General features: G+C 39.6%; 2 protein-coding genes across 2 annotated transcripts; both read right to left on the bottom strand.

Annotated features, from left to right (window-relative positions):
* Positions 1 to 3,912: 3,912 nt before the first annotated feature.
* ube2wb (ubiquitin conjugating enzyme E2 Wb) lies at positions 3,913 to 10,848 on the bottom strand. Its single transcript, XM_061093910.1, has 6 exons — positions 10,790 to 10,848; positions 9,662 to 9,753; positions 6,781 to 6,883; positions 4,316 to 4,471; positions 4,150 to 4,225; positions 3,913 to 4,060 (listed from the first exon to the last, which is right to left on the bottom strand). The coding sequence occupies exons 1-6, from the start codon at positions 10,829 to 10,831 to the stop codon at positions 4,047 to 4,049; spliced, it is 483 nt and encodes a 160-aa protein (XP_060949893.1). The 5' UTR covers positions 10,832 to 10,848; the 3' UTR covers positions 3,913 to 4,046.
* Positions 10,849 to 16,871: 6,023 nt separating this feature from the next.
* eloca (elongin C paralog a) lies at positions 16,872 to 19,411 on the bottom strand. Its single transcript, XM_061093838.1, has 4 exons — positions 19,338 to 19,411; positions 18,936 to 18,963; positions 18,649 to 18,792; positions 16,872 to 17,353 (listed from the first exon to the last, which is right to left on the bottom strand). Exons 2-4 carry the CDS (start codon positions 18,937 to 18,939, stop codon positions 17,163 to 17,165), a joined length of 339 nt encoding a protein of 112 aa, XP_060949821.1. The 5' UTR covers positions 18,940 to 18,963; positions 19,338 to 19,411; the 3' UTR covers positions 16,872 to 17,162.
* Positions 19,412 to 22,516: the final 3,105 nt, after the last annotated feature.

Raw genomic sequence — 22,516 nt, forward strand, 5'->3', positions numbered from 1 at the left:
CAAACACTAAAGAGAACTGGATAGAGGAGGGGACGGACCACTTCATTTCTCCGGGTGAACCGATGGAAACGTGTCTCGTCGGAAGTAAAGAAGGTGGTTCGGTTTAGCAGCTGGTTTATTAACTTCCTTATTTTCTGTTTGATTGATTTTGATTTGTTTGCTTGTGAGGCGCCAACTTGCAGCCAGTGGAGTTTGAGGTTAGTGTCGAGTGGCTCGTCCACCCCCGCGGCGCCACGAGTGGTTCATTCCCGGTGTGCTTCCTCAGTGCTCGGTGTAACTTTGATTCAGAAGCGAAAAGAACCTTTTCCCACTGGTTTTCCTGCAAATTGCATTGAGCTCACACCTAAATAAACACATGAAATTGTTTTATGTTGTGCATTTTACAAGAATAAGCATAATACAAACTTGACATAGGCCTCTAAGGTTTTTTTTAAATGTTTTATTAGGCTATTTTCTGTCTCAGGAGGACTCTTCGTTAAGTGAGCTTCATAGTAAAGTTAATCATCTAAAATCTGGATTGTTTTGGTCGAAGAAAACACAAACACACAAACACCTGCAGTCCAAGCTACTGCAGTTCACTCCTTTGCTCAATGGCACTCTGGCAGGGCAGGTGGTCATCTCGTCGACCTGCTGTTTGTGGTTTTCTGTCTTGATTCAATGAGGTGAAATACCACAGGCCTTTTTCACAGCAGACATTGAGACATTTCACATTAGTTAAAGGTGTAAATATGAACTGTAAATGAACTGAATTGTGGCGGTTTTCCATTCAGGGGCTTCACTTTCAGGGTTGAGCTGTTGTGTCATGTCCTCCTGGGACAACTGAGCCAGATAAAGTGTAAAAGTATCATGCTTTTGGAAACATCTGTGATTTTCCTGCTTTAAAACAAAATGTCTGGAACTAAACAATGGAACACATTTATCATGATGGGTCAAATAAGTGGAGAGAATAGTCTGGGGTTTCACAGCTGGATGGAGCCAAAACAAATACATATGTTACAATACTTCTGACAAGGCAACTGTTAGTCAAAAAGTATGACTGTGAATCATAGATCCTCAGAAAAATATCTGACAAGAGCGATGCTGTAGAATGACCAATAGATGGCGCTACTACACTGCCTGTACTACAGTTGTAGTTTTTAGTATTTGAGATGTATGAGTACAAAGAAAAGTACACTCCTTTAAAAGTAAGTCATACTAAGAGCTGTGAGTTTATAAAGAGTAACTTGAAGGTTAACAAACAGTAAAGAAAATTACATGTAGTTTGGGGCTTATGTTGAATATATCCAGCCGTGGTTTACCTGAACTTAAGTATAATAATTCCTATTTATAAAACTTTGTTTTCTATATGGAATAATTGTGATATTCAAAAATAAATTAACCAGTTTGTTACATGTAGTTTCAAATGGTTGATCGTGTGCGAGTTCTTACCATTTAAAATAATTTGTCTCGACCATTTTCTGAAAATCAGCAGTTCCTGTGAGATCATCTGAATGATCTGTTATGTGATATTGTTTATGTGACGTGCAATTCCTCATTCATATCTGTAGGTACAGTACACACAAGCACAATATCTGTTTCACTATTTATAGAGACAGATTTGATATGAAATCTTAGCTCCCTTTAGATTGGAACTATAAATCCATTACGGCTTTCACAAGCTGCAAAAAAGAGGGATTTCAGATTCAAACATTGCACAAACCAAGGTTGAATAAAAGTGAATCTTTGCTTTTTATTATTGATTATGAAAATGAACAGGCACCTATTACATGGAGCTTGCACATCCCAGAACAAAAAAAATTCAAATATAAATACCACACCCTCATTAGTGTTCATCACTCACAACAACCTGCAAGCTAAGAGTTCAAACCACATTGAAAAGAAAAAGTAAAATAAAATCATATATCACATCCAAACCCTTGTAACATATTCACTCGCAAGTTTTTCTAATCCCTAATGTTCTACTGCCGAATGGCTGAGGGCTTTTTGTCCCCGCACAGATGCCGTTGTTACTGCATTGACACAATCGTTTCAGTCCTCCCGTCTCTTTCCTCAAAACGCAGCAACAGCAGATAAGAGCCTTACGATGAAGTTAATAGTCGCTTTAAAAAAAAAAAAAATCATTGGTTAAATAGATGACTTATAAGTTATCAATATAGTTTTGAGATAGCGGTGTGCTGTGGTAATCTCTTCTACAGTATAGAGAGTCATCACATTCACTCAAGTTCATTCAAGAAACTCAGCTAGACCCTGGAATAAAGCAAATGCAACACAAAACAACCCATGATGGAAAATTCAAGTATCTTTGACTGGATGGCAAATAAACATTTCTCTAGGAATGGAGTGATTACAGTCTTAAAAAGACAAAAAGAGCCTCTGGAGGGTTTGTTATATCCATCCCTTAAACCATGACCTAAGTTATGGAAAGACTAAAAGTTGTCACAATGTCTGATGCCAATAAGGAAAAAAGCAGGGTTTAAAATTGCATGCACCCACACTGTAAAACTACTAAACTTTTTTTTTTTTAACCAACAGTAGTGTTTGTCGCTGTCTGTACACATCCTAATTAGCAAAAGATGCAAACTAGCATCCAATAAAATAAAGCACTCCTATTATCATTCTGCTATCAAGGAAATGCACCCTTTGCTAATTTCTTTCACATCATCCAACAATTTAAAGACGTATATATATACACAATAGTTTCAGACATGTCATGAGTTTACAACATAACAGTCTCTTTGGGTGAAAATATAGTTAAATTCAAAATATCTGATAGGTATCTTTTTCGAGGTGATCTCTTTAATGAAAAAAGTACCTGAGCCAAAAACTCTGACCAGGGGGAATCAGAAAAAGCCTCATTGTTACAACTTCTAGAAAGACTCCTTTTTCGTCATTCATTACCATTCTGGAGATGAAACGAAAGAACATTTTTTAAATTAAATAACATATTCAAAAAGAAAAAAAGTTAAACCAAAAAAAAATACCGACCAATCAAAACACACACCCCCCTCAACAAGTTTTAAAGCAGTACAAAAAAGAACTCAAGACATTTAAAATCAAACATTTTGAGAAGATTAAAGCATGAGTTTAAAAAAAAGAAAAGAAAAAGTATCTACAAATAAAAATGGATCATGTGACAAAGGTCTCTCACATACATTCTTCAAATAGAAGAGAGGCCGCTGCACGTCTTCAAGGCTGGACGCGCGAACACCACACGGGTGGGGCCCAGTTTTGTGTGTTGCACGCTGGCTGACCGACTGACTGACCGAGCGTTTGCGTCGTGGTCGCATCTGTTTTATTCCTGTACCGACATTTTGTCCAACAGCAGGAAGAAGTGCAACCGGCTCTCAGGTTGGAAGGTGGAGAGGAAACTCGTGTGAACTCTTGAAACAGTGGTTACAAACTTAAACCTTGTCACCTGATAAATATATGGAGGACTGCTTACAGTACAACTGCATGTTGAGAATAATGTTCTAATAGTGCCTTTTCAAACTAGATACTTTCACAGTGCATATAATAATAATATATATCCTCCAAAAAAACTAAAACCAGATGAAGCATTTCCTTGGGGTTATGATGGTCCGATCCCTTCCAGAAAACAATTAGATTTGGATTTCTCTTTGCAGGCCCCAGCATGCATCCATCAGTTATTATTGCACAACACAAGGACCTTTGCACCCACACGCAAACGAAAAAGTAACAATAATAATCTTAAAACAGGGATTGTAATTTTCTCACTTCAAATCCACCTAACTTGCTTGCTCTCTGCATTACTACCTTTTTGCCAAAAACAATCCATCGTGGGTGCATCTAAACTGTCAAATTATTTGTATTCTTTATATTACAACCGACTGAAACATGCATCCAACTGCCCGCGTGGGGGGGGGGGGGGGGGTTTGGGTGGGGAGGGGGGTGCAGTCAAGAGCCTCCAGAGCATGGCATCCACTGGTCCAGTCTCCGGTCAGAGTTCAAAGACTGAATTATTAAAAAGTGCTTTTACGTAGGTCAGTAGGACTTCTTCCTTCTACGATTATTACAAAGTTTGTACATTAGCATGTATCATCTGTGGAAGAAAAACAAAAATAATTATCACATCAAATCTAATGACATGTATATCTACTTACATGATCGCTGACCAGAAATGACACTCACCATGATACCACCATTTTGTCTTCTTTGGATTTTTGTTACACGTTCTGACGTAAAACGAGTTATCAGGCGGTCGTCTCTGCAGAAGAAGAAAGGAGAATTTAAATGTAACATTTCAATCACATCATATATCTGTGTATTTATTGGCCCAGATATAACATAACTGTACCTTTTCTTTGCAGCTGGACAACATGCTGATAATGCTAAGACAAACTGCTTGCACTGAGAGGGCTGGAGACCAATCTTCCGTTAGAATGGACAGACAGATGTGACCGTTGCTATACACATGAGGATGGACAGGTACATTCTCTCCTGTGAACATAACCTGCAAACAAAGTCAAACAAAAAGATAGGTCACTGAATACGTCACAATAATACGGAGGTGAGTTTTTCATTATGAACACGTGAAATAAGCTTTTCTTAAACAATTAATTGAGATCATTTTCTTGATCATCTTTTCGAGGGAACTAAGCAGGAAAAGGTTCCGATTTTTTCCACTCGTGATGGAAAATAATGAAACTTGCTGTATAAACTCAGGCTTAGCCCACTACAGCGACATGGAGCTTTGGGATTAGGACAGAGGGGCCGGGTAGGGGTGAGAGAGGGGGAAAAGGGGAACGAGTGACAGGGAGAGGAGACCGGCTTAATAAAAAAGGATCAGGGGATATTAGCCATTAAAAGGGTGCAACACTCAGGGCAACCAGGGAGATACAGTGAGCGTGATGAGAGGAACACAAGACTGTGGTGCTAAAGTAGAGAGAGGTGAAAGTGTAAAGAGGATAATGAAAGATAACAATGGACTGAGGCCGCCTGGCACCAGACATGGCCTCACAGGAGAGTGCAGGCTTCACTCCACAGGGCAGGAGGGAAGGGGGGGAGGCAGGATGAGTGTTAGAGAGAGGTGCAGAGAGTAAAGATGACACTGCACTCAGGACGTCAAGACAAATAAAAGCCCCATGCTCGCAGAGAGTTTAAATATTTACTATAATGTCTGCTAAACACAAAGTTCAGTGATATTAGCTTTGAGCGACCAGGCGCAATAGATCCTCTAAATTTGGCTTTTAAATCCTATGGTTGTATTAGTTACAGTTATGTTTGTATCAATCTCTGTGCTGCTTCATTGACCTGTGCGCAGCACATTTCAAAACCCACACCCACTTTAATTTATTTAACAAGAATAACATCTATTTTGTCTTGTTTAGGGCTGAAATTATTGGAAAATGAATTAAAATGAACTATTTAAGAATCCAAAAATGCACCTTCTGAATATGTGTTTCATACAGTGCCCCCAAAGGGTCACACTGAGAATATTTATGGGGATTGCTTTTACATTCTACCTTACCTCACAATACAAACTGTGTTACCTCGCAATCAGGGGAAACAAGCAGTAACCACACGTGTTCACCATGTAAGAAAACTACACTGCTAATAGCCAAGAAAATACTCCAAACAACACCTGCATTTGCTGAGAACACTATTGAAATAGAAAATCTTAAAAATGGCAATAAATCCCATGACATTGTATAGAAGAGGCTGTGACAGTTTTCACCATTCCAACCAGTCAGCCTACGCAGCGCCGGCTTAACAAAACAAAACTAAAAATGCACTGGTTGCAGGTTACAGGGCCTTCTATGAAGATATGCAAGCTGTTAATGCAAGAGTTATCATTTGATGAAGTGGGTTATTTTCATGACAGTTATACCATTTGCCAAGGGGGTGGGTCTCTTACAAAAGGCAGCACACGTGTTCTCAAAACAACACATTTGTATAATTTCTAATTACCTCTGAGGCTCCTCAAGCAACCAATAATACAGTACAACACTTATCACAGATGTTACCCTAGGGGGCCCCGAGGAGAGTCCAACAGAGGAGCCCTTTGACAGCCTGTCCTTCCTATTTAGGAGGATAGTGGCTAAGTAGCAGATTTTATCTAATTGTGTCTACAGAGCCTCATTCTCTATTTTTAGGTGGGAAGGCTCCTGAAGAGTGAAACAAGATTGTTGAGTTCAACTAATCCCCTTCAAACGTGGCTTCAGAGGCAGCTCTATACTGGTGTCTGTCAGAGTCAGTGATTCCTGGCTCCAGCGTTTCAACACTCAGATCCAGTCCATTAACAACTGGGAAGCCACTGTGTTGTGATTACAGCAGGAATCCAGACAGCGGATACTGAGGCTCATTTACACAGGTCTTCAGTGTTTGCCTTTGTTTGGAAAAGCTGTAACTCTGGACACTGTACCATCAAACCAGCAGCGAATTAATTTGCTCTGCAGGTTTATTTGGTCTTGTATGATATGACTAGTAAGTTACAGCTGCTACTGAGGGATTTATTCAGTTTGCTGACCTGAAGATTCTTCATCATTTACACTTTGAGCATCTTATCCTTAAGCTGATTGATAAAACAGGCTGTAGCAATTATTATTGTCCCAGAGTTGCCATTTATAGCTCAGCGAACGTTGCATAGCCTCAGGACGGTACAGTACAAAACTGATGGTGAAATCCGTCAGGGCTTTCAAGGCCCTTAACACCAAATGATAAATGAACAGCACTTACAGGACAAAGCTCTTCACTGAGCTCTTATAGCCACACACACATACACACACACAGAGACATGGCTGCGAAGCAACTTCTGCTTACCTGAGGTGACTCAAAAGGATATCGAGCACTAAATTTAAAAAGCAACTGAAATTTCTCTCCTTCATACAGTGTGCCAGTAGCTCCCTCCATGTCTACAATCCACCTGAAAGGAAGGCACAATATCAAAATGTTAATACATCTCACTTAATCCTCACAATATACAGATCAGCAAACACTCAGTGACACAGGTGGTGTACAAAAACACAAAAAAACATCTAACATGAGTAACAGCGCCATCAGATAAATATCTGGATTTTTATCAGTTGAAATGTAGTTTCTATTACACACAGTCTTAGACTCTGAAACTCTAAATTTACAAATCACTCAGAAGTTTAAAAATACAACTCAGGGATCAGTCATAATATTTTATAGTTTTTATTTATTTTCGGGAGAGAATTTTAAAGCTGATGTTTTTCCAAATGTTATTTTTCAAGATAATAGAGGCAGCAAAACCAGAGTTATTCATTTCCTTATAGCAAGTTGTTGTGGTGGTTTCATTAGCCATGCTAGCAACCTGAAATATCTCAACAACAATTTAATGGTTACAGGGTATATTCAGTGATGGTAAAAGCCTGACTTTCCCTTTAGTGCCAACAGCAGATAATTTACATGCATTTGCATTTACAAATACTAATAGTTAATGCAAACTAACAATCTTTTCATCAGCCTTGGCTGTAGTTTCTGTAACATGCTGAGGATCGACTAACATGAACGATTGATAAGATCGATTAATAACTTGCTCCACCTTCTATCTCTAACTCTGGATAAGAATATGGGCAGAACAACTTGAACAGTTCACATGTCTCCTCATTTTCATTAAAATACAATAATATAAATTAAAATAACCTGCCAGCAGTAAATGTACTATTAACAGTTAGTAAGACTTATTCCCTGTTCAGTTGGGTTACGACAGTGGATTAGTAATAATGTGATACTCTATCGATCCAATGGCTAAAATCTATTTTCGCTTCGGGCTAAAGAATTGTGCTGACTGAGCTGCGAGGGATTCAGTGTCTTGCTCAGAAAGGCAGACAGTTGCTTATACAAGTGGCTCAGTTCGGACAGTGTATTCCTCAATGTGGCCCAAACTCAGGGGTTAGATGAAACCTCTAAGGAGAGGGGGGAAAGGAGCAGTGAAGGCAGCATTACAATCTCTGACCTAATTTCTTCCAGGGAAGCAGTGCAGATAGGACACTGAAGAGACTTGTGGCTGTTGTTCAGGTTTATAGCCCCATGACTCTTTCGAATATAGCCCGGGGCACATGATAATTTAGGCCGACATACGAGGTCACTACTTTGCATGTTCAATGGTCAGAGTGTGGATTCCCTCCAGGAACATGAAAAGCTTCGAGGGAGCCAGTACCACAGTACATGATGCTGAGTAACACCTGATGCCACCCACGCGGACAGGGACTCCAAGGACACTGCGCTCAACTTGCTCAAATTCCCAAATAGCCTGAAAATTATGACGCTGTCAACAAAAACAAATCTCTCTATTGGGCTTTAAAAGCAGCATTTTCCTTGTAATGGTTGACTAATTCCACAATAAAGCTCAACCTTCTGCACTGCACACACGTAAAAGACGTTGTAATCAAATTCTGAGGGACAGCGTACTATATAAACAAAAGATATAATACTAAAAACACACTGTCCCCTTATCAGTGTCACACACACACACACGCGAGTTGTTTCTAGCGAGGCCTTTTCCAGTATTTGGATAAAGGGAAGCTTGAATGTCAAGCAGGAACACACTAATTGTATCTTACTGCACTGGGACTTGCGTGATAAAAAAAAACAACTAAAAACAATACAACTGTCAATCACTAACAGTGAAAGCCAACCCGAGGCAGTGGAGTCATTTTGACCTCTGAGTTGGGACACATAGGCACACCCATGCATACCGTCACAAACCTGGAGTGCAGAAGCCAGCAGAACTGGTTGGGAAACTTGTCAGATACGTCACAACACACAACATTCATTCACTCTGACCAGGTCATTGTTATCTAATGAGGGAGACGTCAACATCATGGAAATTCAATTGTTACAAGGCTGCCTGAAACTAAACACAAGCACTGAGACATGTGATGCTACAAGACCGGGCTGGACGATGTGGCTACAAATTATGTCAAGGAGATAAAAATGATCAGTTGATATTGGTAATTATCAAGATAGAATTTATTATTAAATAATAATTTAAAGTTAAAAGACAGATTGTTGATCCTGAGTGAAGGTAGTGGTTTTAAAACCCTCGAGCAGAGAATGATTAATACATGACAAACAGAGAAACATCAACAAATCTGAGGTAGGTCAATAATGTGTTACACCTCCTTACTGTGATTATACATCGCATTATTGAAACCTATTGATATTACTTATATAACATACAAAAGGAGTAACCTTAAATGTAAAATTGAATGACAGACAATCGAAAATCGATCAAATTGCCGGGTTATCAGATATCTACTGCTTATCAGACACAATTTGAGTCCCACTGCAGGAGTATTCATGGGAACGCCCAAGACGCCCAGACAGAAAGGTCAGCTGAGCCGCCTCTGCTCCTTGCCACTCTAACCCAAGTCCTGCATGCCAACCACTAAATATTTTATGAAGGACGATCAGTGACACTGTGCATTAGAGATACTCTGCTGAGGGGGCCAGTGCTACCATTTGCTCGAATGACCCCGATTTCTCCTCACCAGTTCGCTGCACTCTTAACACCACTATCGCAACAGTTACCTTTGACGCTCTGTTCAATGGCGGTGAAGAAACAGGCCAGATGGGAAATGTGTGTTTATTCACAGATGCAAACCTTCTCCAGTGTCTCCTACAGGTGTGGATGACAGTTGACAATCATATCTAAATAATAAAACCGAACACTTACTGTGTGATGCAGTTCTGAACACTTTTTTCGTTGAGCGTCATCCCAGGGGGTGGATCATTTTGCAGGGCTAATAATTCCTTCTGTAGCCTCTTCTGTTGGAGAAAACATGATTGGGTTTTCTTATATAAAACATACTAAAAACAACATACAACCACAGCAAAATAAAAATGAATACCACTATATATAATATCATAAAATATTGTAAACTATTGTGAATTTATACCGAGAACTTCAAATTCAACTATAAATATTATACAGCTATTTATACTACGGTTTATTCATACCCTATATATATATTTCATTGAATTTGTATCATATGATATATATATTATTAATTTGCTATATCATACCTTGCTATATACCTTTAAAAATATCTGTATGTAATCTATATACGTTTCACCATCTCCCTACATGCACAAATACAGATTACATCCAATCATTCTGTGCCATCAGTGACGGTTGATCTCATTTTAAATTAGGGTGTTGAAAGGTAAGAGCTGCCGTAAAGCTGAACGTCACAGCAGGAGAGGCTAAACTCCACCCTGCCTGATTCCACGTCTTTCCCCTGTATGGCAAACAAACTCATTTTGACCCAGGAAACTACACGTTTGATAAATAAACAACAAAACCACACACACATCCGTCATGAGACCGTATTTTAAAAGCTTTCCAGCGGAGGAGACTGTTCGGATGCACCTGCTCGGCTCCAGGAGGCTCAATCTGCGCACTGGGTCGTTTAGCTAGCTAACGTCCGCTAAACGGCACCACAACAAATCCACTTCATTAAAAAACGTATATAAAACACACAAGATGAGTTACCACCGGCGTGTGACTGCGAGGTAGACCACGCAACATGTCTGCCTACACAACTCGACTCCCCGGAAAGCTGCGTGTTAGCCCGGACTCGGGGCTGCTGGTGATGAGGGGCTAGTTGTGTTGCTAGCTCCGGAGCTCCGCGCTAAACCTCAGCGCTTCAGCCCCAAATGTCACCGCTTCGGCCTCGATGTCACCGCCGCCTCGGAGGGACACACGTCCGCGGGCGAACCGGGGGAGTGAACCGGCGGAGAAGCCCAAGGTGACGCGGAGCTAAATCGTTGAATGTGCGATCGCTGTCAGTTGCATTCTTACCTGCATCGACGCCATCATGAAAACCCCCCCTCGCTCCCACATCACCGCAGAGGGGAGGGTTGTACGTCAGGCGGTCACGTGGTACGGGCCGAGTTGTTTTTGACTGAAGGAAAACAAACCAGTGTGAACATCAGAGTCAGGACCAGTCCTCAGCTGGTTTCCATTATTACACTGTTCACCATTATTACATCAGATGTTTTAACAGCGGTGAGATAACATAGGTCAGTGGGGAGGGGCGGTGACCTCTGTCCGAGGAGGGATGACCTGCCCTTCCTCTCTGATTCTACCGTTTTAAATAGTCCTTCTGTGATTTTGGATTTTATATTTAAAATCAAAAGGAAAATAAATATAAAAAATTACTCCAGAATGCAATTACTTTTTTGGGCTTTGTACTTCCTGCAAAGTTTCAAAACTATTCAACTATGTTCAGGCCCTTAAAAAGGCAGGAAAGGGAAATAATAATAATAATAATAATAATAGGAAAAATGCCTTCAATTTCAATAGGGCCTCACACCGGAGGTGCTCGGGCCCTAATAAATACACCTGTGTGTCGAGTTTTGTGAAGATCGGTCAATGTGAACACGTTCCAGTGGTCTCGGGGGCACCGTTGAGCCATTTTGCGATGCCCATTGAAAATTCCTTCAGAATATGTAAATTTTCACTACTTTCTAACTTTCTGCAAATTTTGGTAAGAAGTTCAGCATGTTAAAGCCCTCAAAAAGCCAATTCATTTGCCTGAATAATAATAATAATAATAACTAAAATTTTTAGGGCTGCAAAGCAGCACTGGGTGGGCCCGAGCACATCCATTTTGAAGCGTTGCATACTTTTTGTCTGAAAAAACAAAAATAACCAGTTCTGAGAGAGAAAGAGACGTGACCTTTGCAAGACATAAAGTTTCCTTTGATCTAGGAAGACTGAAATCAAAGGATTCATGGTCCATGTATGTCCGCGTTACAGAACATCGTGTTTTAATGGCGTGTAATCAAATTTTGATGCCACGCCACGGTCACACCGTGTGATAAAAAAAAATCCGTCAGTCAGTTTTTATCTCCATCTTGTTGTGATGACACTCATCTCAATTTGAAGTTGATCCGATGAAAACCCTGGTACAAGTGTATCAAAGAAAAAATGTGGAATATGGCCAAAATGGCCACTAAATACAAAATATCAGGCTTCCTGTTTTGTTTTTACAATTGCACCCAGAGACTTTTTTGTTTGTTTGGTCATGATACACCTGTATATCGATTTTTGTGAAGATAGGTCAATGGGAACACCTTCCGGGGGTCTCGGGGGGTCTCGGGGGGCACCGTTGAGCCATTTTGCAACGCCCATTGAAAATTCCTTCAGAATACGTAAATTTTCACCACTTTCTAACTTTCTGCAAATTTTGGTAAGAAGTTGAGCATGTTAAAGCCCTCAAAAAGCCAATTAATTTGCCTGAATAATAATAATAATAATAATCCTTACAATTTCAATAGGGTCTCACCAGACACCTTTGATGTCTGTGCTCGGGCCCTAATTAGAAGGTTTTGCATGAAATTTTCTGAATTATATGAAATTAAATGTGTTCTTATGAGGCGTCAGAAGCCAAGGTTGGAAACTACTGGGTTATTCTCTAACAATAGGTTTTTAAAGCATGTTAAATCATCCAGTATCTAAAATCCAAAAATATAACTTTTAAGTAAGGCTGTCAAATATATGTAGTAAAGTAGATAATACAATGGTTTTCTCTGAAATGTGTATCAAAAGCAGCATAGAATGACACAGACATACACATACACAATAATTAGTAAAAAAGTTATTTTTGACTGAAGGAAAACAAACCAGTGTGCACATCAGAGTCAGGACCAGTCAGTCCTCAGATGGTTTTCAATTATTCCACTGTTCACCATAAATACAGCAGATGTTTTAACATCGGTGAGATAACATAGGTCAGTGGGGAGGGGCGGTGACCTCTGTCCGAGGAGGGATGACCTGCCCTTCCTCTCTGATTCTACCGTTTTAAATAGTCCTTCTTTGATTTTGGATTTTATATTTAAAATCAAAAGGAAGAAAAATATAAACTAGAAGATTTTGCATGAATTTTCAGAATTATATGAAATTAAATGTGTTCTTGTGAGGCGTCAGAAGCCAAGGTTGGAAACTACTGGGATATTGTCTAATAATAGGTTTTTAAAGCTTTTTAAATCATCCAGTATCTAAAATCCAAAAATTTTAAGTAAGGCTGTCAAATAAATGTAGTAGATAAGAAGATAATAGAATGGTTTTCTCTGAAATTTGTATCAAAAGCAGCATAGAATGACACAGACACACACATACACAATGATTAGTAAAAAAAAAAGAAATATATATAAAATATGAAAAAAAATATATATATATTTTTTAATTAACTTTAAAAAAAAAAAAATTAAATTAATCCTGCGCAGCTTTTATCTTTACATTTTCTTAACTTTAAATTACACTACTAAACATATTATCTCTTTCATCATAACATCTATGCCATTGGTGTAGTTACGGGTTTTCTAGGTTCCAACTACAGCTCAGTTGAGTGAAAACATGACAAAGCTGTATTCTTCAACATAAAAGAATCCTGTTATAAGCCAACCCCTTTTCATTCCATCTTCACATTAAATAACAAACAGGAAGTATATTCTTTTATCTGTGTCAGCAGAGTTTAGAACGTTCTGCTACCACTGTAAGTGATATGTGATATGAGCTTGCACCTGATATGGCTGACACATTAGCCAGATAATAGCTCCAAACAGGCCCTTCACTGGAAAAGCATTGTGGTACCACACAGTAACGCAACCTCTTAGAAAGACTACATTAGGCAATTTACTGTATATTTGTACATTCATAGCATGACCATTTGTTTGAAATTATAAGATCATGCTTGAGCTTGCATTTGCCCTATTTGAATGTTCATATAATTATTTTTCCTTTCTCTTGTGTAAAATCAGAAAGCAGCACGTGTGAAACATCATGCTATTCTCGAACATTTACACCCCCCCCATTAGCCATAAATACAGTTTATTTTAAGTCACAACACCCACATCATGTAGTCCACTTTGCTCTCTTAGAAAAATCGGACACATCTTTTTACAAATTGACTCTACAGTTCAATGGAGCAGTGCAAACAAACAAATCCTCCCACGCATGTGTTTTATATAGACGACCTCGGAACGGAATAGACAAGGTCATTATCATGTCTGGTGATTGCTGGTCAAAGGCACCGAAATAAGTCATGTCTTGTTCATCTTGTGCAAAATTGAGACTCATATAGGTCTAAATAGTTAATATGGGAGAACTACAGTTAATTTAAACATGCAAAGATATAAACAACCAGAATATGTCTGACACTTGTGACTGATGTTACCAGGCTCCTTGAAATATCACTCATATGTTTTGGTCCTGTCTAACACTGGGGATGTGCTGGAAATCATTGGAATCGTGTGCTTGAAACTATTCAAAGCAATTCCCGATTTAAACATTTTAAACATTTAATTTAAATAGAATTAAAGTTGTAAAACGAGGCTTACCTCCTTTAGGCAGTAGGTGGTGCTATCATTATCACTGTATACAGACTAATATGTATGCTCAGTTCAAAATCTCTGTTCAGATCATATAAATCTTTCACCTTTGCAACATCAAATGAATCTATGACCTCTGACACTGGGACATTAAAGCAAGCTTGCTCTTTTATATAAAGTGGAGATAAGTAGTTAGTCACAAACAAGCGTTTTTCTTTCATCTTAACCCTTTGATACACAACATGGGTCAAAAGTGACCCGGCTCAATTTAAATTTGTATATATTTTTGCATGAATAAATTTCATCATTCAGTATTTCAGGTATTACCCAATTAACTTGGTTTTGATCATCACAAATCCTTATTCAAATTTTTCCTTTGTTACTTTTTGAAAAAAAATCATTTTTGACATGGGTCAAAAATGCCCCTTATTTATTTCCTTTGTTATTTCATCCATGTTTCCATGTTTGGAATAAATGTATTTTATCATTAAACATTTTAAGTAGAGCTGTCAAACGATTAAAATATTTAATCGCGATTAATCGCATTTTGTCATAGTTAACTCGCGATTAATCGCAATTAATCGCAAATTTGTATCTATTCTGAATGTTCCTTCCTTTATTATTTTTCCATAATTTTACTTTCGTTTTAATGCTCTTATCAACATGGAAAAGTGGATTGGCTTGCTTTATGCAAATGTTTTACATTATTGAAAAACAACATTGCCAAACAGGGTGGTACAAAATAAAATTATAAAGTGCACATTTCAGGTAAACAAGGACTCAGCCTATAGTGCAGTTAAACCATGGCTTAATATTTTCTTTTTTTCAAGTTTGCTGTGAACATAGCAGTCAGTCCTCTTATTTCAGAAACAAATAAAAGGTAAGCCTACTACTTCTTTGCTTTAAGCTAGCTACTCAACAGACAAGCAACAAATAACAAACAAACAAAATACACAGGCAGGTGTCGGCCTACTTTGAAATAAATGAAACACAGAACTTTGTAGGGCTATTTGAGTCCTCCCCTTATTTGTGGAAAATGTATGAAATAAGAAGTACCCTATTTTTAAATAAATAAAAACATATAGCTGCAGCCTAATAGTGTAACGGACTGGGTTTATGTATATGTTTGGTTTTGACGTATGCTCAGTAAAACACTGTTGAAGGAGCGCTCTGATGTCTGACGGTCAGTGAAGAGGTCTGGGTGGGACATGTGACTGTTTGGACCAATAGGATGGGGGGATCGGGGATCAATGAGGAAGTGAAGTGTTGATGTCTGCGAGTGACGGAGTAACAGCGAGAGATGCACATGTTCGTGTAGAGGAAAATACCAGTTACTAAACCACGAAGAAGTTCCGTGTCCTGTGGGACGCTACAATAGCTTTAAAATATATATTTTAGGTGGCGAAATATTAAAACAAAAAGCGAGAGCAGGTCAGACTGGAGGCGAACACAGATACTGAAGCTGCAGCTGCAGCTCTGCTTTAACTCGAGTTAAAAAAATTGACGGCGTTAAAATGGGTTTGCGTTAACGCCGTTAATAACGCGTTAAACTGACAGCCCTAATTTTAAGTATTCGTTAAATATCTTGTTTTTGATTCCCACAAAACATAATTGTCCTTATTCCTTTCTTACTTTATATACAAACGTAAATGCTGAATGTATACATCGCTTTTACATAAATGCTTAAAAAATTACCAATACAGTATGTTTTCACTATGGAACACCTACCATTCCTTTCACACAGCTGCTTCTGCACATCTGATGCATGTAAGTCTTATTTTACAATCCATAACTAGTGAGAAAAATAAATATGTGCAATACTAACTAGCTGTTAGCTAGAAAATAAAATAAAACTCGAAATATAACAGTATATGCTTAATAGACAGATTGATATGCATTTGAAAATATGCTTTTGATTGTCTGTGTCAGGAGTGTTCGTATGGCTGGTCGAAATCATTTCAGACTCACGGTTATAAAGAGGCTGCAATTTCGAATTAGTACATAAATTGTAGTGATGTGTCATTCCGGGTCGAGTGATCCAGGAAGATTTTTGCGAAGCGCCTATCGAGGTTATGTGGTGACGTTGGTGACGTACCAAAGCCATGGTGTCATTACGATCACTCTGCCTGATTTACATTTATTGTCCACTTGATGGCGCAGTAGAGCAAATGAAGCACCATGAAGCTTCGGCCCATGCGTGAACCAGTTGGATGGAAAGCTTCAATGCTCCATGAAGCTTCATCTCGCCATCACTAATAAATTGTCATCAGGCCTGACGTGCCCCTGAAGTAATAGGGCCTTGGCACTGTCGGTGCTCGGGCCCTTAATACGGGAGAACAGACTTTCCCCCAGATTCTAGGCTTATAAATTACCACATCATATATATCTATCACATCCCTATGAGAACGTGTTCTTGTTTCTTTAGGCTGTCATTTCATTTGAGTAAAACCACATTACAGAATAAAAGTATGAAGGAGCGTTTTTGTGAAAGTGGTATTTAAGTATTCTTCCTGTGGAACCAGGTACAGCAGTAAGAACTAACACAGAGCTCACCAAACGGGTCTTTTATTAAGATGGAGGTGAACAAAGATTTTTGGGGCAGGGGGCACATTTATCACATTCTTGGGGAAGGGGTGCAGCCTGTCATATCCTTTTATTTTATTAAAACAAAATTCTTTAATACTAATAAAATTCAAACAGAAAGCCAGGTGCAAAAAAGAACAACAACGTCTCGTGGTTTTATATACTCATTCATGTTTCATATGATGTACATGGCAAAACAAGTTAAATATTTAAAAAAATCCAAAAATGTTTCAAGCTTCTACATGATCACTGAAACTTTAGCAATCCAAAAAGTTTGCAGCCATGAGCAGTTCCAGTGCGATCTCCGGGGCGATGGGGAATTCAGGGATTTCTGTGGAGCTGTTGGTGTAGCGGACCTTGTAGGTGAAATACATGCACACCTTGGACAAGACGTGGGATGGAATCTCCCTGAAGTTCACCTCATTGGTTTCATTCTCAGCAAACTGACCTGCAGATGGCGGGTTACAGAAGGTGTCATGAGAAGAAGAAGGGAGAGAGGGGGGGGGACACAGACAAACAATGTGTTAAATCATACAATTGATGAAACACACATTTGTATAAGCTGTCTGGGAAGTGGCCATTTAAACTGAATAATTCTGCAAGATACTTCCTACTAACATTGGAAACATCCAATAGTTCCTTGTTTAATAGGAGGTAACACAGCACCACCAGCTGGACAGGCTAAATGAAACACCAATACAGTCATGATCTGAAACCATGGCCGATTCAACCTCTTACAAGTCTCAATCTAAAGCAAGTTGGCAAGCACGGAAACTCCACTGTACAGGTTAGAGTTTTTAAAGCATGAACTAACATTAAATGACAAACCACTGCACTCAAAACATGTTATAGGGAAGTCTCCCAATTATTTTTAAACCACTTAAATCTGGGGACCATGTTTAAGGGGCTGCATCCACCAGATCTTTACTGACTGTATAGCAATCTAATTAATGCAGATTCTTGGCACTTTAAAGCATTACCCATTATAATATTAAACCATGCTCAGAGCCTGAACCCTACTAGTGTTGACTGCATCAAAGCAGCCCAAATGACAAAAAAAAGGTAATGCTGCATGCTCTACGAAAAGTGAAGGCTGCAGGTTCACTTTCAATTTCTATTTTTTTTAGAAATAAAACTAAAGAAAAAAAAAGTACATTTTTAAGTCCCCAGATGCAACTGCAGAACCTTGGGGTGCTGTTTCTTTTTAAACCTAGCCAAACATTACTGTCTCCATCGTTCCAGTTTTTAAAATCCTGACTGAAAACAGGATAACTTCAATAACAATGAGCAACTAAAGAAACGGTGCGATAGAAACGGTGCGATAGTCCTTTGAAAGACTTTAAGTGTGTTGCTGCAGGGAATGCCATGCAGCAACACACTTAAAAGTCAGAATATATTTCAGAGACACTGGCCTGTGTAATTTAATTCATGGCCTTTGAGAGGAATGTCTGCTTTGCAAATAAGAACAAACATGTTTTAACTCCTGAAAACACACAATGCAACACTACTGAGCATTATTTACTGTATTGATTGTTTTATTTTTAAGTCTGGTTGAGGGCAGGGAATATCTATTTTTTTAGCAACTCATTGAATTTTTTTGTTTACTGTTATTTTCACTGTTTTCATTGTTGAGCATGCAGCCTTCTCACGAAAATCACGTCGAATGAGAACATTTAAGAGGATGACAAGTGTTGCTATTATAGGTGAACTATTTTCGTTTAAACCTGATGTCCCAATCCTCACCTGGCCCACTCAACATGGCTTTGATAGTCCCAGATGTCAAGGCATGTTCTCGTTTCACTATGAACTCGTGGCCATCTGAGGAGATCAGCTTCACATACATGGCGTCTGGCCCCTCGCAGCCACCGTAGGTTCTCTCTTCACCGTCTGTGAAGCAACAGAGAGACAATATTGAACAGGTGCGAGCAAGATGCCTCAGTGTCTCTCTCTCTCATCAGACATTTGATAAACTGGTAAACTAATTATAATGCTCTCAGAAGGTGCAAGATAAAATGACGTCAATCACTCACCCATCTTGTTCCTGGATTTATGTCAATCCTGAAAATGAACACAGGAAAATTACAAACCTTATTATTATCGAGGGCCATCAAGTATCTTGTGATTATTAACGTTACGCCAGACAGAACCGGCCTAAGTGAAGCTGTCGTTGAAATAAACATAACTAGGCATTCATTAAGCTATATTACTTAAACTGGACTACCACTGGGGTCATTTGCTCCAGTGTCCGAACTGTTTTAGATTATTCTGCAGCCGTCGGCGTTAGCTTGCGTTGGCTAGCAAGCTAACGCCGTGCTAAACTATCGATGTTTTTTCTTTGATCCGCTTTTCAGTGATTACAGCTCGACACACAAAGAGAACGACACACACAGACACACAACAGCGTGTATGCGAATCGTAACATCGTCTCTTACCACTCTGTTGAAGAATCTGAAGCGGAGATTGCTTTTCAGCTAAAGTTAGCCACCAGCCTATTGACACCCGGAACCGGTTTGTGTTCCGCTGTCAATGTCTTCCGTGGAATTCCTCTTGCAGTGAGAACCGTTCCTCCTCACATTGATTATATATTCAATTTGCAGCAAAAATTGGAACAAGAACTAGAAAATCACTCCCTTGAAATGTTGAATGTTTGCAGCGTGCTTCCTGCCAGGTCCAGATACTGTTTCAGTTTGAGAGAGAGAGAGAGGGAAACAGACTGGTTTAAGAGAGGGATAGAGAGATAATGAGCTGGTCTGCTGTTCCACTTGAAAAGGGTGAAATCTTTCACCTTGGCAACTGTCTCAGACATCAAAGGTTCCTAGGATATATAACCACTGGCACTGTAACTTGCTCCTTTAATACAAGATCCCATTAAAAAAAAAAAAAAGATTTAGATTTAGATTTAGATTTAATTTGATTTGTTTTGATTTGATTGGATATTAATCAACAATTCAAAACAAAAAAGTAAAAAGCAAAGTAGGTGGAGCTTTTGAAACATGATCATTTACCCCCCTGAATGTGTATTTTTTATCTTTATAAATAGTTGAGGTAACTTGTTACATTCTTGTTGTAACTTGTCAAATACACACTAGTTTATGGACCATTTTTATAGATGATATTGTCCTATTAAGCCTGTAGGGGGCGTATTTGCTCCTGGTTCACCTTCCAGACTGTCGCTTCTGCCTGTGATGAGCGAGAGCAGGTGCTGATTGGACATGACAGAGACTTTGTGAAGGCCCATAAATCTGGATTCAAGAGAGAATGAAACACACACACACACCCACACCCACACCCACACCCACACCCCCCCACACAGTAGTATCTGCACCATCTTAGGTTTATTAATGTGAGCATTATTTCAATCTCAAAAGTTTGAAAGGATATGTTATGATAGTTGCCTCACAGCGACGACCGGAAGACTCACCTTTTCTAAACTAGAATTAAGTTTGTTTTTTGATAACTTCTCCTCTACTCGGTAAAGGGGCGTCGTTCACAGCTCCTGCCGCTGAGAAGAGGGCACACGCTGTAGTCACGGTCAGGTTGGGAGTTCTTTCATGTGGGAAAAGTGATGACTGTTGAAATGTGAGGCAACCAAATTGACGCAGAGATATCTGAGCCGTGACACACAGAGCCGATTACTGAGCGTGCCTGTAGATTTGTGCCGTTTGACCCGGAGGTGCTCTCTGAAGGACTCTCACGCTCCTCATGGAAAATAGTTGGGGGGTTTTTGGTGCCATTTTCTCCCCTTCACGCTGTTGCTCATTCACACAGAGATGTCAGGCATCCACCGCTGACTCACGGGTGGGACACAGGACACGGTTTTGTTTCAGACTTGTGCAAAGGTGACATCTGACTGGTTCTCTTCCGGTCATACCAAGTTTAGCACTGCTGCCAGTTTGGTTTCCAGAAAGTTCCTGTACAGCCTCCTGCCCTGTGTCGCCTGTTGACACCCTCACACACACACCCAACCAAAAACAATCACTGACCTTCCAGTCCCCCATTACACCATTAGTGCTCATGATCAGAGCAGGCGGGTGACGGCAGACGCTTTGATGTTCCTCTGATACGACCCACCCCACTGCAGCTGCTCTCAGCTCTATTTTGGGGAGACTGCTGTGGGCCCTCAGAACGAGGCTTCCTTAACACACACGCACACACAAGAGCACTCAATATATGCAAACAAACTTGTTGTGCCAAGTGATATCATCCCCTGCTCCTTTTAACACATTGATTGTACACTTTCTCAGACCTCACTTTCTTGCACGCACGCACACACACAAATACACACAACACAGAGTCTTGTCTCCATGTCTCGCAGTTACTTACTTTGATTTCCTGGAGATTCTAACTTTAACCATAGTTAAAATTTGCCTAGGCCTAATCTTAATCTAACCCTAACCTTAACCTGAACCTAACCTAACCTAAAATGTTCACATTAGAATTTAAGGATTTTCCTTATGGGGACTTGTTTTATGACCCTAAGGACAAGTCCCCATAATGTCAACTGTGTAAACAGATTGAGGTCCCTACTATAGAAGTTACACACATTACAATAAGTGCATTCAACCATGAGGGTACAAACCCAGAACAACAAAAATCAAGAAAGTACAATTTCTTCAAAAAGTTTTATCTAAGTGCTACTAAATTGTTAGTTTAACATTTTTTTCGAGGTATAGTTGGAAGAGGTGTGTTTTTAGTTTGCCGTGGAAGATGTGTAAACTTTCTGCCGTCTTCTGGACACACACACACACGCACACACACACACACACACACACACACACACACACACACACACACACACACACACACACACACACACACACACACACACACACACACACACACACACACACACACACACACACACACACACATACACACACACACCCTAACCATAACACTGAAAACAGTGTGATGCAGTCCACTTGCTGGAAAAGATGCTTGTACATTTTTATAATTGTTAATGGAACTAAGTGTTTGTTTGACATCTTATACGTTCACATGTGCTGCACTCAGCAGGGTTTACATCCTATATGTGCAGGCACAGTCGTGTTTACTTGGTTCAAACCTGCTTTAAGCATCCAGTCAATATCTTACATTTCATCATTAAACAGAAACAGTTCTGTGAAGGTGTGGCACGATTTGGTCTGTTAAGTAGACCGTGTCCCACAGTAACTCCACCAGCAGATATCCACTTCCTAAGCACCGGTTTCAATACCAGACCCGGTCAAATGTCAACACACAGGATCATGTGTGATTAGTACAATGGCTTTGTCAGAAAGGCCCTGAGTGAAACCAGGTCATAGTTTTAGTCATGATAGGGAGAGATGGGGGAGGAATTTCTTTCGGCATTTCTCTTCTGAAAAGAGGGTAAGGCTTGTCACATTCAATCTGAGGGTATTGTCCCTTTTGCCTGCAGCGAGTTCCAGTGCCCTGCGATTCCTATGTCGCTCCTAATCCGAAGAACCGCTGCTGTAGAGGAGCAGCACCGACTCATCACATGTCACAAAGGACTCTGGTGAAATAATGATATGTCGCGTCACGTGAAATAAATTTCAATTTCCAATGATGTTAAAATTAACCAACATTTATGTGGTCAATGTGGCCGCCTCAA

Source organism: Limanda limanda, chromosome 20 (genome assembly GCF_963576545.1).
Source record: "Limanda limanda chromosome 20, fLimLim1.1, whole genome shotgun sequence".
Lineage (NCBI taxonomy): Eukaryota > Metazoa > Chordata > Actinopteri > Pleuronectiformes > Pleuronectidae > Limanda > Limanda limanda.